Genomic DNA, 17446 nt, shown 5'->3' on the forward strand with positions numbered 1-17446 from the left:
TTTACTGCTGTACATATGACACTAAGGGCAGGATTTTCATTGGGCCGTGGAGGCGGGATTGGAGGCGTGTGGGGGGTTAAAATCCCGAAATCGGGGGGGGGGGGGCACGAACCCATCCCGCCCCAACCCGCCTCCATGCCAGTTTCAAAGGAGGCAGGTACCCTACCCGCACTGGGACCCGCCTCCCCGAGGCGGGAAGGGGATTAGTGCCAATTAACTGCCTGTTAACAGATAGTTAACAGATAGTTAACAGGCAGTTTTTAGCCTAATCTCTATTTTCATTGGTGAAATGTGGGATTCCCGACGGCTCCAAACCACGGCAAGTTAGCGAGGTGGGCCGTCGGGATGAAGGGCTTGGAGGGGTCGAGATGTCCGGTGTCCAGGTGAGTGATGGGTGCATGAGTGCAGAAATAAGTGTGTTTGGTGTGTGTAAAGTGTTTAAAGAAGTTTTACTTACCTTTACAGCCTTCCTTCCTTCAGGTCTCGGGAGTCCCTCATCTCACCGGCACAGAAAGCAGAATGGCCGCGATCTGTCAAAAATTGCAGCATTCAGCTTTCTGGGGAAGGAATTAACTTGGCGTACAGATTATCAGTGTTTGACAGCTTCAAACAGCTGTCGAACGCTGATATTTCACCTGTCAAAAGGTCTTGACAGATGAAATATCAATCTGTGACGTCACCTGTTGCCGGGTGGCCCTTAATTGGCCTGCTGAGCCCGCTGGGTGGGCTCAACAAGGTCAATCAAGTCAAAGTCGCGTGGGTTGGCTAGAACTCGATGGAGGCAGGGCTACAACCCCGAAAGTTGTAGTCCCGCCTCCTACCCAACTCCTCAATGAAAATCCAGCCCTAAGTTTCAGGGTGAGTAATCTATGCTTAGATTGCCTTTAAACGATACAGGTCGCCCAATTGTGAAACTCCTGATCTCTCCACTAGATGGAAAAACACCACCCTCATAGACCATACATTGCAGGCTAAGCTGCCACTCATTTTAATTGCGAGATGTAAATTTCTACAGAAGCAAGATTGAATCCAGCAGGCAAGGTAGCAGTGAAGTGCTCAACGCCCCATCGGTTTTTCAGTCCAGTTTAACAAAATCCATTCGAGAAAACAAATCAATTTAAGATGCCTCATCTTGGATGAAGCAAGTCAAGGGTTCCGGCCCTCACGGAGATCTGCCCTGACTTGATGTGCAGTCCAAGTTAACTCAAGAACCTAGGCCTGGCGCTCGGATATAACTCGGTCCGGGGAGCTTCTCACAACTCGCAACAAAAATAACTTTTCCCTCGCTACAACAACAACAACTTGTATTTATATAGCGCCTTTAACGTAGTAAAACGTCCCAAGGCGCTGCACAGGAGTATTATAAGACAAAAAATTTGACACCGAGCCACAGAAGGAGAAATTAGGGCAGGTGACCAAAAGCTTGGTCAAAGAGGTAGGTTTTAAGGAGCGTCTTAAAGGAGGAAAGAGAGGTAGCGAGGCGGAGAGGTTTAGGCGGAGAATTCCAGAGCTTGGGGCCCAGGCAACAGAAGGCACGGCCACCAAAGGTTGAGCGATTATAATCAGGGATGCTCAAGAGGGCAGAATTGGAGGAGTGCAGATATCTCGGGGGGTGTTGTGGGGCTGAAGGAGATTACAGAGATAGGAAGGGGCGAGGCCATGGAGGGATTTGAAAACAAGGATGAGAATTTTGAAACCAAGGCGCTGTTTAACCGGGAGCCAATGTAGGTCACCGAGCACAAGGGGTGATGGGCGAACGGGACTTGGTGCGAGTTAGGACACGGACAGCCGAGTTTTGGATGACCTCAAGTTTACATAGGGAAGAATGTGGGAGGCCAGCCAGGAGTGTGTTGGGATAGTCAAGTCTAGAGGTAACAAAGGCATGGATGAGGGTTTCAGCAGCAGATGAGCTGAGGCAAGGGCGGAGACGGGCGATGTTACAGGAGGTGGAAGTAGGCGGTCTTAGTTATGCTGTGGATATGTGGTCGGAAGCTCATTTCGGGGTCAAATATGAGACCAAGGTTGCGAACAGTGTCTTTCTTTGAAATGCAAGTCTTTCTATTTTTTCCCTCCCCATTCCCTTTGTAAGAAAACGCTTCACTCCAGTTGGAACTGACCCTCCTGCCCTCTGCCAAGCATTTCCAATGGTCCAGATGTCCCTTCCCAAATGTAGGCCTGCTGTGGGGCCAATGGGATTCGCCAGCGTTGCACAATCGCTCCTCGTACCATCTGGAAAAACACATCACCTAGAGTGGGACTCCTTATCTGACTCCGACAGCCCGCCGATATTGGGATCGAAATGACTGGAAATTGGAACAGGAGAAATTCCGTACAAAGGGGAATGGATTCGCAAAAAATCCGTACAGGCGATAAGTAGAAAAAGAGCGGAATGTTGTGGGCGTTGCATTTAAATAAAACCAAACATTTTTCAATGAGAATCAAATTACCTTTGATTTCAGACTAATATAAACCTTTATAGCATTGATTGCTATGAATTTAGCTGCAGTCCCCGAGATCTAAGGATATATGGGTAAGCCATTTAGGACTGAGATGAAGAGGAATTTCTTCACCCAGAGAGTGGTGAACCTGTGGAATTCTCTACCACACAAGGCAGCTGAGGCCAATTCATTAATTAAATATATTCAAGAAGGAGTTAGATATATTTCTTAAGGCTAAAGGGATCATGCAGGTGCAGCAGGCGGTTAAGAAGGCAAATGGTATGTTGGCCTTCATAGCAAGAGGATGCGAGTACAGGAGCAAGGATGTCTTGCTGCAGTTGTACAGGGCCTTGGTGAGACCACACCTTGAGTATTGTGTGCAGTTTTGGTCGCCTTATCTGAGGAAGGATGTTCTTGCCATGGAGGGAGTGCAGCGAAGATTCACCAGACTGATACCTGGGATGGCAGGAATGACGTATGAGGAGAGTGGGTCGATTGGGCTTATATTCGCTGGAGTTTAGAAAAATGAGAGGGGATCTCATTGAAACTTATAAAATTCTAACAGGACTAGACAGACTAGATGCAGGAAGGATGTTCCCGATGGCGGGGGAGTCCAGAACCAAGGGTCACAGTCTAAGGATAAGGGGTAATCCATTTAGGACAGAGATGAGGAGGAATTTCTTCACCCAGAGAGTGGTGAACCTGTGGAATTCTCTACCACAGAGGGCGGTGGAGGCCAGTTCATTAAATATACTCAAGAAGGAGTTAGATATATTTCTTAAGGCTAAAGGGATCAAGGGATATGGGGAGAAAGCAGGGACAGGGTACTGAATTTGGATGATCAGCCATGATCTCATTAAATGGCGGAGTGGGCTCGAGGGGCCGAATGGCCTACTCCTGATCCTATCTTCTATATTTCTATAGGGCTGTCAGATAAATGGTGCATGCACACACGCACGTTCACACACTGATGGTTGTGATTGAAATTCAATCTCAACAAGCAGTAAATGAGCGTGTAGGAGAGTTGGAACATTCAGCTGTCCCTCTCGGCAACCTCATTTCGCTTCCCACTGCTTCGAGCATCTGCTTGAACGGCGAGCACGGTGCTTTTGATTAGATTTGCATTGGGACTCAGCGATTCAACATCTACCCCCCCAGCTTCTTTCTCAGTGGCACGCTGCGCTCAAATTGCAGCGACTGGTTGAAAGGAGGTGGGGGGGGGGAATAATAAAGGAGTACTGAGGAGCCCAAGGAATATGAATGCGGGCTTTCCTTTCCCCATCAGCTGGGGACAAAAAAATCTAAGGCTCGTGCTTCAACAGTCCTGCTTTTAGATGTCGCTGTGTGTTTCTTACACGGGCAGATTTTTACTTTAAATACGATCCGCATAAATCAAATACTCTCTGCCACAGCAATTGTTGGAGGAGCTCAGCACTAAACACGGGGCACATAAAATCCAACGGTTATGGAGCCAGATAAGATAACCTTTTGTGTCCGCCCTCTCAGGTGGACACAAAAGATCCCCACGGGCACTATATCGAAGAAGAGCAGGGGGAGTTCTCCCCGGTGTCCTGGGCCAATATTTATCCCTCAATCAACATCACTAAAACAGATTATCTGGTCATTATCACGTTGCTGCTTGTGGGAGCTGGCTGTGCTGCCGTGTTTCCTACATTACAACAGTGACTCCACTTCAAAAGTACTCGATTGGCTGTAAAGCGCTTTGGGGCGTCCTGAGGCGATTTAAATGCAAGTCTCTTTCTTTTTAGCTTCAGAAGACTGAGTGATAAAAGAAAGAACAGAGAAACATGAACTTTTCAGTCTTGAAAGGAGGCAACCAAGGCGTCCCTCAGAAAGGTATGTATATTAATAAATGATACGGAAAAAGTAAATCTAGAACATTACTTCATATTCAACAGTGACAGTCGGACAAAGGGTCACAAATTCACATGAGTGAAAGACAAAAATTTATAAGGCAAAAGAGTGACAACACATAGAATGGACTTCCAGATAGAGGAGTGGAGGCAAACACTTCAAGACAACAACAACTTACATTTATATAGTAAAATATCCCATGGCACTTCACAAGAGAGAGTTATCAAACAAAATTTGACACCGAGCCACCGATGGAGATAATGGGCCAGAAATTCCAGGCCAGAAGCGTGAGTACAGTCGGGTTACTCACGCATCTGGCCGTTGGAAATGCCGGCGTTCAGCAGGAACAGCGCATGCGGGGAACACCGGCATTTCCAGACCCGAGGTCTATTCACAGCGCGTGCGACTGCACAGGCAGTGCTTGCGCAGTGAACTTTGTAGATTTCACTGATGGATTCAGTGAGGGTAAGTCCCTAGAACTTGCACTTGAAAAAAGCAAGTGTAAAGTTGTTCATTGGCTGGGGAAGGAGATATATTTTATGGAGGAGCTTATGAAATGCAATATTTAGGTTTGGGAAAGGGAGGGAAGTTATTTTAAGAAATTTTAACTAAGTTTTAAACTTTAATTTTTTTTTTTTTTTTAAACGGGTTTTCAGAACGGTAGGTAGAAGGAGCAATTGTGGCTGTGTGAATGGAATGTGAGAATGAGTTATGTATGTATGTCCACATATATTCCTTTACGTATATGTATGTATGTTTTATATTCCTTTACTAATGTGTATGAATGTATATTTTTAATTATGATTTTCCAATAAGTTACTTTCTCTGAAAGTCATAATTAAATAATACATTCATACACATAAGTAAAGGAATATATACATAACACGCAAAGGAATATATACAGACATACATACTTTCAGAAGCTCCACGATAAGAAATATCTTCCTCCGCAGCCTCTGGAGCAACTGTACCCATGCTTTTTTCATGTGTAAGTTGTAATGACTGGACCTCACTGAAAGCATTAATGAAAGCGGCGAATTATACTGCGCACGCGCTGCCTGTGCAGTCGCACGCGTTCTGCCTCTGAACCCCTTCGTTCAGAGGACAGGAAATGCCGGTTTTCCCCACATGCACTGTGCATGCTGAAAACCGGCATTTCATCCGGCCAGATGCGTAAGTACCCCGACCGTACTAGCGCATTTGGAAGGGAATTACTGGGCCAACATTTTACATGTCAATAAAATAAAAAATTTAACAATTGCACAACTTGCCCCCTCGCATCTGCGACTGAGGGTCCAAGGAGGTGCATTGCGCAAGAGGTCATCATCGTACGTATCCTCACACTGTTCCCTTTGGGGAACTGTATGAAGTGGTGGAAGGATTTATGGCCGTGATTAACGCTCATTCCGTGACCGTAACCATCTTTGAACCAGCCATTAGGGTGGTTAGTCCTATGGCGGGCGGGTTTTACGGGCTCCCACAACCCATCTGAGGGGGGGGGGCCACCAACACCCACGGACGCAAGCATCCCGCTGGATGTCCACCCAGAATTTAAAGTTGGAGCTCCGACTCCACTTGCCGGGACTGTCTGGAGTGGGGTTCAAAACCCTACTCCTTCTGGCCCAGCGGCGGGGATGCTTACTGCTACGCAAAAGGCCCACTCCGCACAAAAGGTGACACCCATACGTTTCCTGCGCCTTTTCCCTCCCCGTGACTGGAGCCCTATGCTGCCATTTCACGTTGCTAATTGGATTGGGCCTTTGTCATAGCGGTAGGATCCCCGCCGCTGGGCCAGATCAGGGTAGGGTTTCGAACCCCGCTCCAGACAGTCCCGGCAAGTGGAGTCGGAGCTCCGGCTCTAAATTCTGGGTTGACATCCAGTGGGATATTTGCGTCCGTGGGTGTGGGTGGCTCCCCCTCCTTGTATAGCTTGTGGGAGCCCGTAAAACCCTCCCGCCATAGGACTAACCGCCCTAATGGCTGGTTCAAAGATGGTTACGGTCACGGAATGAGCGTTAATTATGGCCATAAATCCTTCCACCACTTCATACAGTTCCCCAAAGGGAACAGTGTGAAGACACGTATGACGACGACATTGCTAAATAAATAAATGGAATTTTAAAAATTCTTTTAGGGCTTTTAAAAGTCTTTAAATTGCTTTAATTCTCTTTAAAACTACTTCAGATTACTCAAAATAATGTAAACATTTTAAAAAGTTTATAAAAGTTACCAAAATCTTCAAAAAACTTCCAAAAACCTATTTAAACTGCTGCTTTGCATGTAAAAATCCTTAGCAGCTTGACAGAAACATTGGGGGCGTGTCCAGTGAAACTGAGACCTCAAGGGGCGTGTCTCACTTACACTGCACGCTCCTGGCTTCGCGCTGGCTGCACTCCTGGGCGGCGTGACGTCATACGCTGCCCGGGAATGTGCTTTCTATTTCTGCAAGTTCAGGCATCCCAGAAGCTGATCGGCACGAGCGCGGGGCAAGTGCAAATACGGGGCTTGCACGCGCTGCAAGCCCCGTTCTGGAATTTCTGGGCCATTAGGACACGTGGCCAAAAGCTTGGTCATAGACTTTTAAGGAGCGTCTTCAAGGAGACAGAGGCGGAGAGGTTTAGGGAGGAAATTCCAGAGCTTAGGGCTCGGGCAGCTGAAGACACGGCCACCAATGGTGGAGCAATGAAAATCACAGATTAGCAAGAGGCAAGAATTGGAGGAACGCAATAATCTCAGAGGGTTGTAGGGCTGAGGGAGGTTACAGAAATAGGGAGGGGGAGGGGGCGGAGGGATTTTAAAACATGGATGAGAATTTTAAAATCGAGGCACTGCCGGACCGGGAATCAATGTAGGTCAGCGAGCACAGGGGGTGATGGGCGAACGGGACTTGGTGCGAGTTAGGACACGGGCAGCCAAGTATTGAGTAAGCTCAAGACACAGTGGGGTGCTGTGAATGGGGCAGGCTGGGGTACTGCAAGGTCTTTCTGGATAGATGGGGCGAGGCGGGCCAAATGGCTGTCCTCAACTCTGCTGATCTTGTGAACGAAAAAAATGCCCATTCTCTGTTCAAAGATCTACCTGAAACAAAATCACCGCAATCAGTAAAATTTTACTCTGTCGATCAAAATTAAAAGATCCCCCGGCGGTCCCTTTTCCATTTCAGCGTAGCAAACAGAAAACAAGATCCTTTCCACAAAATAACTACAACTGCAAAGCAAAGTTCTCTAAGCTGCGCGACCGCACAGCGCTCCAGGGAACCCACGCTGCCGGCTTTTCAATACGGAAACCGCCCATGCGCGGTGTTTTGAGTGGCCTACAGGGCCAAACAAAACAAACTCTTGTGGAGTGCCATGGGACATTTTACAGGAAACTCTCGATTTACCGGCACCTAAATTAACCGGAAATCTCTGTTAACCGGCAAAATTCAGGAGTAGGTTCAGGTAAGTTTTACTTCATATTAGTGTCAGTTCCTGGATCTGTGGCTGTGTAACTGGGGCTCCTACACTTGTTGCTAAGCAACAGGGACGCTTGGTCTGTGGCCGGAGTTCCTGCACATGTTGCTAAGCAACAGGGAAGCCTGGATTTGTTGCTGTGTATGGAGCTCTCGTACCTTTTAGCTATACCGCTCTGTAATCCAGACTTTTTGATAAACCGACACCACGCCAGTCCCGTCGGTGCTGGATACCAAAGAGTTTCCTGTACTATATAAATGTAAGTTGTTATTGTCTTGAAGTGTTTGCCTCCACTCCTCTATCTGGAAGTCCATTCCATGTGTTGTCACTCTTTTGCTTTATAAATTTTTGTCTTTCACTCATGTGAATTTGTGACCCTTTGTCCTACTGTCACTGTTGAATATGAAGTAATGATGAAGGGTCCCAGACATGAAACGTTAACTCTGTTTCTCTCTCCACGGATGCTGCCTGGCTTGCTGAGTTTTTCCAGCGTTTTCTGTTGTTATTTAAAATTAGAGGGAACACTGCCGCAAAGGCCTTTACACGGTGCGCTGTCATGGGGCTTGTGTGCCCTCTGTGTAGCTAAGACTTGGCAATAACATTGTTGTCCCTTTTTCTTTTGGATAAGGGAGCGAGAGTGTAGAAAGCGTTGACCAGTTTTTGAGCACTGAATTATAATTCTCTCTAAATTCTTCTGATCTTCTACACACTGAATGAAATCAGCCTCAACTCCAGGCAATCAGAAACGATGGGTGTTTATGAAGCTTCTCACCTCCAACCTAAGAAATGTCTCATTTTCTTCAACATGTCAATAATGCAAAGAGGTAAGAACAAAACAAGTGCTCACGACCTCATCAACACTCAAGAGATTTCATCATAACAGAAGTACAGAATCGTCCGCCCCTCCCCATTCCATCATACACGCAGCTCACTCACAACCTTCTCAGGAACCTTTGCTGCCTTGTGCTGATTATTTGTACAACAGCGGGGCTTGCTGGGCTACTTCACAGGGCATTATCAATCAGCCATAGCAACAGGAGTGGGCCATTCAGCTCCTCAAGCCTGTCCCGCCATTCAATTAGATCATGGCTGATCTGTATCTTAACTTCACCACATGGGGGCTGCAGTGGTTCAGAGCGGCGGCTCATCACCACCTTCTCAAGGGCAATTAGGGATGGGCAATAAATGCTAGCCTTGCCAGCGACGCCCACATCCCGTGAAGGAATTTTAAAAAAATCTCTCCATTTACCCGCATTGGATCCTTAACCCTCAACACCCTTGCCCAACAAAAACCAACCAATCTCAGTTTTGAAATTTTCAATTGACTCCAAGCCTCAACAGCACTTTGGGGGAGGGAAGAGAGTTCCAGATTTCCACCATCCTTTGTGTGAAGAAGTGCTTCCTGACATCATCGCTGAACAGCCTAGCTCTAATTTTAAGGTATGCCTCCTTGTTCTGGACTCATGGTGGCAAAAACAGGAAGGCAGATTATTATCTGAACGGCAATAGATTGGGAAAAGGGGAAGTGCAATGAGACCTGGGTGTCCTTGTGCACCAGTCGCTGAAGGTAAGCATGTAGGTGCAGCAGGCGGTTAAGAAGGTAAATGGTATGTTGGCCTTCATAGCGAGAGGATTCGAGTACAGGAGCAAGGATGTCACCTGACGAAGGAGCAGCGCTCCGAAAGCTTGTGATTTCAAATAAAGTTGTTGGACTATAACCTGGGTGTTGTGTGATTTCTTACATTTGCTGCAGTTGTACAGGGCCTTGGTGAGACCACACCTTGAGTATTGTGTGCAGTTTTGGTCGCCTTATCTGAGGAAGGATGTTCTTGCCATGGAAGGAGTGCAATGAAGATTCACCAGACTGATACCTGGGATGGCAGGAATGATGGATGAAGAGAGATTGGGTCGACTGGGCTTATGCTCGCTGGAGTTTAGACGAATGAGAGGGGATCTCATTGAAACTTATAAAATTCTAACAGGACTAGACAGACTAGATGCAGGGAGGATGTTCCCGATGGCCGGGGAGTCCAGAACCAGGGGACACAGTCTAAAGATAAGAGGTAAGCCTTTTAGGACAAAGATGGGGAGGAATTTCTTCACCCAGAGAGTGGTGAACCTGTGGAATTCTCTACCACAAAAGGCAGTTGAGGCCAATTCATTAAATATATTCAAGAAGGAGTTAGATAGATATATTTCTTAAGGCTAAAGGGATCAAGGGATATGGGGAGAAAGCAGGGACAGGGTACTGAATTTGGATGATCAGCCATGATCTCATTAAATGGCAGAGCAGGCTCGAGGGGCCAAATGGCCTTCTCCTGCTCCTATCTTCTATGTTTCTATGACTCCCCACACCAGAAGAAATACTTTATCTCTATCTACAATTTCTAATCCTTTAATCATCTTAAACACCTCAATTAGATTATCCGCTAATCTTCTACTCTCGAGGGAATACAAGTCTAGTCTATGCAACCTGTCCTCATAATTTAACCCTTTAGTGTGAACTTGACTCACATCTACCTACATGACATGTAGGCCAAACCGACAGGCACGGAGGGTTAGCTTCCATGAAGGTCGTGAGTGAACCAGTTACGTCGAATTACATCGAATTTACAGCACAGAAACAGGCCATTCGACCCAACTGGTCAGTGCTGGTGTTTATGCTCCACGCGAGCCTCCTCCCACTCCACTCTGTCTAACCCTATCAGCGTAAACTTCTATTCCTTTCTCCCTCATGTGTTTATCTAGCTTCCCCTTAAGTGCATCCGTACTATTCACCTCAACCACTCCCTGTGGGAGCGAGTTCCACATTCTAACCGCTCTCTGGGTAAAGAAGTTTCTCCTGAATTCCCTATTGGATTTACTAGTGACAATCTTAGATTGATGGCCCCTAATTTTGGTCTCTCCCACAAGTGGAAAGATCTTCTCTACGTCTACCCTATCGAACCCTTTCATAATTGTAAAGACCTCGATGAGGGCACTCCCTCAGCCTTCTCTTTTCTAGAGGAAAGAGCCCCAGCCTGTTCAGTCTTTCCCGATAGATATGTCAGTTATATTTATAACACACGCCTGCAAGAAAAGAGCTGTTATGTAGATGTCAAACAGACTGCAATTGGTTCCAATATTGTCCCAATCCACAAGTCACACCATGAGTACTGAATTCAATGATACAACACAGCATCTCAGATAATAATCCATCGTTTCCAGTGAGATGAGGACAAAACAAGCAATTGAGCCGTACTGGAACACAGAGGCAGGCAAATGCAGGAGTATTTTCTCAGCAATTGAATCATGCACTCAGGGAGCGATCGGCATTGAGCATTTTACATTAGTGTTAACTGTGGCTCAGTGGGTAACTCTCTCGCCTCGGAGTCAGAGTGGTTCAAGTCCCACTTCAGAGACTCGAGCACAAAAATCTAGGCTGATACTCCAGTGCGGTGCTGAGGGAGTGCTGCACTGTCGGAGGTGCCGTCTTTCGGATAAGATGTTAAACCGAGGTCCCGTCTGTTCTGTCAGGTGGACGTAAAAGATCCCATGGCACTATTTCGAAGAGAAGCGCAGGGGAGTTCTCCCCGGTGTCCTGGGCCAATATTTATCCCTCAACCAACATCGCTAAAAACAGATTATCTAGTCATTAACACATTGCAGTTTGTGGGAGCTTGCTGTGCGCAAATTGGCTGCCGCGTTTCCCACATTACAACAGTGACTCCACTTCAAAAGTAGATCATTGATTGTAAAGCATGCTGGGGCGTCCTGAGGTTGTGAAAGTCGTTATAGAAATGCAAGTCTTTCTTTCATTCACATGGAGCACGTGACAAGGTCAGTGTTTCTCCATCGCACTCACCATCCTTTCTTTACTCTTTGTGTCTCGCTCTTCCTGTTTTGATGGTGGTGGAGTTTTGATCCTTCTGCCACTGGTGTTGGACAAGGTGGCCGCTCATCCTACGTGAGCCTGGATGCCAAAGCCTGGCAGGCTGTTCGACCGCGGCGGGCATCACGGACAAGCTTGGTTCTGATTCTTACCGAGGCGCCAAGGCTGCCTGCTCCTGACCGCTACTCAGTGCAGGTAGACGGATGTTGGGTAAGGAAAGATTGGAGCTTGGATTTGCTCTCTGCCCTCTCTCAGGCAAAAAGCCTGCTAGTATTCAGTGTTTATCTTCATGCACAAAGAATGGGCATTTGGACGTGGTTAAGTAGAGGACATGTTATGGGGGGGGGGGGGGGGGCAGGGAAGCAAAGATTGAAGCATCAATAGAACCTTGCTGCAGCATAACTCAGCAAGAGAAAGGGGTAAAATATTACTGGGCGGGAGGGCGATTTGTCAAGGCAACCACCGTCACCTTGAAATGGTTTAAGCAAATAAAGAAAGACCTGCAAGTCTATAGTGCTTTCACGAACCTCACGACGTTCTAAAGCGCTTTACAGCCAATGAGGTACTTTCTGAAGTCACTGTTGTAATGTAGGAAAGGCAGCAGCCAATTTTGCGCACAGCAAGCTCCCGAAAAAAAAATGTGATAATGACCAGATAATGTTTTTTTTTTAATTTTTTATAAGAGATGCTGGTTGAGGGATAAATATTGGTCAGGACACCGGGGAGGACTCCCCCTGCTCTTAGTGCCCTGGGATCTTTTACCTCCACCTGAGCGAGCAGACGGGGCCTCGGTTTAACGCCTCATCCAAAAGACGGCACCTCCGGCAGTGCCGCACTCCCTCAGCACTGCACTGGGAGTGTCAGCTTGGATTTTTTGTGCTCAACTCTCTGGAGTGAACCCGCGGCCTTCTGACTCAGAGGCGAGAGTGCTACCCAATGAGCCGCTGGCTGACACAAATATCGCGAACGGGAGCAGGAGTAATAACGTCCGACCATCTTCTGTCGAGGTAGACCAGAAACGCCTCTCACCTTGTGACTACAAACCACGCGAGCTCTCCAAAGTCTGGCGAAGCCCTCATGTACGTCTTGATGTGGGGCATGGCGCGGCTTCGATCCGTGACCTCCGCGGACCACTTGCTGAGGAAAACACATGGGCGGAAAAAGAAAGGTCAATCTCTGCCCTCCTGAAGTGTTTGAATTAGTGACGGCTGTGAGCGAGTGACGGAGCCTCGGACTTAGCGCAGAGATTTAATCATATAAACCGCAAAGCTCGAGTGTTTTGTGCGGCCCATCGTGCCGGTGCTGGCTCTTTGGCAGAGCTAGCCCAGTAGTGCCACTCCCCGCAAATACAATAGCAAAATACTGCAGATGCTGGAAATCTGAAATAACAACAGAAAATGCTGGAAACACTCAGGTCAGGCAGCGTCCGTGGAGAGAGAAACTTTTTCCAGTTCTGACGGAGGGTCACAGATCTGAAACGTTAACTCTGTTTCTCTCTCTCCACGGATGCTGCCTGGCCTGCTGAGTGTTTCCAGCATTTTCTGTCGTTAGTCCCACTCCCCTGCTCTTTCCCCGTAGCCCTGCAAATTTTTTCCTTTTTAAGTATACAACCCGATTCCACTTTGAAAGTTACTATTGAATTGGCTTCCTCTTCCTCTTCAAGGCCGCGCATTCCAACTCACATCAACTCGCTGTAAAAACATGCTTCTCATCTCCCCCTCTAGTTCTTTTACCAATTATCTTAAATCTGTGTCCCCTGGTTACCGACCCAGCTGCCACAGAAAAAAGTTTCTCCTTATTTACTCCATCAAAACCCTCCATGATTTTGAACGCCTCTAATAAATCTCCCCTTAACCTTCTCTGTTCTAAGGAGAACAATCCCAGCTTCTCTAGTCTCTCCACCTAACTTGCATTTATAGAACGACCTTTGCCACCTCAGGCTCTCCAAAAGCGCTTCACAGTCAATGAAGAACATTTCGAAGTGTAGTTGCTGCCCTAGTGTAGGAAACGCGGCAGCCAATTTGCGCACAGCAAGATCCCACAATCTGCAATGCAACAATGATCAGATAATTTGGTTTGTTCAGTGATGTCGATTGAGGGAGAAATATTGGCCCCGGGACACCGAGGAGAACTCCCCCCCCCCCCCCCCCCTGCTCTTCTTCGAAATAGTGGCCGTGGGATCTTTCACGTCCACCCGAGAGGGCAGACGGGGACCTCGGTTTAACGTCTCATCCGAAAGGCACGGACGTTGTATGAACCCCTGGTCTCTAACTTCCGGGAAAGCATGGAATGCGAGAAAGGCCATTCAGCCTGTACAGCCCACACATCCCTAAACCAGGAATTCGGGAGAAACCTCTCTACCCAGAGAGGGGTGAGAATGTGGAACTCGCCACCACAGGGAGTGGTTGAGGCGAATAGTGTAGATGCATTTAAGGGGAAGCTAGATAAACACACTGACGTAAGAAAACTACCAGGCACTTGGTCTAAGCGTTAAACAAGGCTTTAATCAACTGTTTTACAACATGGAAATCTAGTTGTGTCCTTCACTAGTTCCTGTTAAAGAATGTCCTGAGCAAGCTGGGCCCATGCCCAAGTATTTATACTCTCCCTGGACAGCGCCACCAGCAGGCCGCCCAGTATTACTTCATAAGTCATTTCCACATGAATGACAAGGTTCATGTCACACACGAGGTAGAAAGGAATACAAGGTTATGCTGATGGGGTGAGATGAAGAGGGGTGGAGAGGAGACTCGTGTGGAGCATAAACACCATCACGGAACAATTGGGCTGAATGGCCTGTTCCTGTGCTGTACATTCTACGTAAGTTAGGAGTGAAATCAGGAAGCACTTTATCATGCAAAGGGCAGTGGATATCTGGAGCCGCTTCCCCCAAGGATCAAATTCAAATAAAAGTCATAATTACAATTGTAATTCAGATTCTCCAGCACTCCATCACCACGGCATGCTTACATTCATTATCAAAAGCAGGTTACACAAGAGTATAAAATCAGAGACCATTTGTTTTACTTACAGCAGTCGTTCAATAAATTGAAATCTGTTACTTTTTGCTTCTTCATAAACAGCTTGCATTTATATAGCGCCTTTAACGTAGTAAAACGTCCCAAGGCGCTTCACAGGCACAATTATCAAACAAGATTTGACACCGAGCCACAGAAGGCAATATTAGGGCAGGTGACCAGAAGCTTGGTCAAGGAGGTGGGTTTTAAGGAGCGTCTTAAAGGAGGAAAGTGAGTCGGATAGACGGAGAGGTTTAGGGAGGAGAATTCCAGAGCTTAGGGGCCTCAGCAGCTGGTGGAGCGATGGAAATCGGGGGATGCGCAAGAGGCCAGAATTGGAGGACAGAGATTTCGGAGGGTTGTGGGGCTGGAAATAGAGTTCTTCCTATGGCTGAGCTGGTCAAGCCAGTCAGTAGCTGCATCGTACGCACCAGGATCACCTCGGGCTTCGACTGCAGACTGTGCAGAATTGGTTTATCTCAGCTGCGATGGTGGCAGGGCTGCTACAAGGGCTCACTGCCTCTTGACTTTTGTTGGGTAAGGATATCAAGGGTAATGGAGCGAAGGGGGAAAAATGGGGTTGAGGTACAGCTCAGCCATGATCGAGGAACTTAGGAACAGGCGTAGGCCTTTCAGCCCCTCAAGCCTGTTCCACCATTCAAAAGATCACGGCTGATGTGTACCCTAACTCCATTTACCCGCCTTGTTTCCATATCCCTTAATAAAAATCTATCAATTCAGTTTTGAAATTTTCAGTTGACCCCCCCAGCCTCAACAGCTTTTTGGGGGGGGAAGAGTTCCAGATTTCCACTACCCCTGTGTGTGAAGAAGTGCTTCCTGAGATCACCCCTGAACGGCCTGGCTCTAATTTTAATGGTCTGGACTCCCACACCGGAGGAAATAGTTTCTCTCTATCCACCTTATCAACTCGAGTAATCATCTTAAACACCTCAATTAGATCACCCCTTAATCTTCAATACACAAGGAAATACAAGCCTAATTAAATGGTGGAGCAGGCCAGAGAGGCTGAATGGCCTACTCCTGCTGCTAACGTTCCTATGATTAGGCCGGGTGACGGCGGGGGGGGGGGCGGGGGGGCGAATCATCCAGTGACATCCGCATGGAAAGTACGCTGCATGGACATGAGGTGTGGATAGGACTGGGTACATCAATGGCACTCACTGCGATCAAGGAGCTTGACCACCGTGAGTGTCTGGGTTCTCATCCTAATGTTCAAACCCCTCCATGGTCTGGCCTTTCCCCATCGCTGTTACCTCCTCCAGCCCTACAACCCTCTGATAACTCTCGAGTTCATCCAACTCTGGCCTCTTGCTCATCCCCGATTTCCTTCGCCCCTCCACTGGTGGCCGTGACTTCGGCTGTCTGGGCCCCAAGCTCCGGAATTCTCCTCCCTAAACCTCTCCGACTCTCCCTCCTCCTTTAAGACCCTCCTCTTTGACCAAGCTTTTGGACGCCTGTCCGAATATCTCCTGATGTGGCTCGGTGTCAAATTCTGTTTGATGACGCTCCCGAGAAGCGCCTTGGGATCAACGTTCCCCGTAATTTTGTCTGGCGTTGCACGGCCATTTAAAATACCGCACGTGCACATTTTTTTAAGAACATAAGAAATAAGAGCAGGAGTAGGCCATACGGCCCCTCGAGCCTGCTCCGCCATTCAATAAGATCATGGCTGATCATCGACCTCAACTCCACTTTCCCGCTCAATCTCCATATCCCTTGATTCCCCTAGAGTCCAAAAACCTATCGATTTCAGCCTTGAATATACTCAAAGGCTCAGCATTCACAGCCCTCTGGGGCACAGAATTCCAAAGATTCACAACCCTCTGAGTGAAGAAATTATTCCTCATCTCAGTCTTAAATGACCGACCCCTTATCCTGAGACTATGCCCCCTAGTTCTAGACACTCCAGCCAGTGGAAGCAGCCTCTCATCATCTACCCTGTCAATCCCCTTCAGAATCTTGTACGTTTCAATGAGATCACCTCTCCTTCTTCTAAACTCCAGAGAGTATCGGCCCATTCTACACAATCTCTCATCATAGGACAACCCTCTCATCCCAGGGATCAATCTAGTGAACCTTCGTTGCACCGCCTCCAAGGCAAGTATATCCTTCCTTAGATAAGGAGACCAAAACTGTGCCCAGTACTCCAGGTGTGGTCTCACCAAGGGCCTGTACAATTGTAGAAAGACTTCCTCACTCTTATACTCCAACCCCCTTGCAATAAAGGCCAACATGCCATTTGCCTTCCTTATTGCTTGCTGTACCTGCATGCTAGCTTTCTGCGTTTCTTGTACGAGGACACCCAAATCTCTCTGAACACCAACATTTGAAAGTTTCTCACCATTTAAAAAATATTCTCATTGAAAAGCCAGCTGGCCGGCTTCGCGGGGCCTCTGGAGCACTGCGCGGTTTACAGGGAACATTGCCCAGGATGTTTTACTACGTTAAAGGCGCCATATACACGCAAGTTGTCGTTCTCGTTATTTTAAAATACCCACGCTTGGCACCAAAGGAACACAGGACCAGGAGGAGGCCATTCGGCCCCTGCTTCAACTTCTATCCTACTCTTTGCATCCGTGGTGATTTCCTGCAGCATAAGCCTTGGCCCTTTCATCCAACACAAATAAATTAACGGCAATAAGCGGGTAGACAGAAACCAGCAGCCCTGTCGTTCAATCACAAAAAAATGATCTGGAGCAGAACGAACTCACGGCCCAAGAAACACAGTCATTAACTGGGGAGAGAAAACAGTACTAAAAGGAGCAAGTATAC

At 47.5% G+C, this 17446-nt stretch overlaps 1 protein-coding gene across 1 annotated transcript in view; it reads right to left on the reverse strand.

Moving 5' to 3' along the window:
- tdp1 (tyrosyl-DNA phosphodiesterase 1) overlaps positions 1 to 17446 on the reverse strand; it is a 192504-nt gene that overhangs the window by 87299 nt on the left and 87759 nt on the right. The window contains 1 exon segment of the mRNA XM_086002633.1: positions 12666 to 12773. Coding sequence (XP_085858759.1) covers positions 12666 to 12773 — 108 coding nt within the window.

The sequence above is a fragment of the Somniosus microcephalus genome, chromosome 12, assembly GCF_052327205.1.
Source record: "Somniosus microcephalus isolate GS21.2 chromosome 12, FLI_Smic_1.0, whole genome shotgun sequence".
In the NCBI taxonomy this organism is placed as follows: domain Eukaryota; kingdom Metazoa; phylum Chordata; class Chondrichthyes; order Squaliformes; family Somniosidae; genus Somniosus; species Somniosus microcephalus.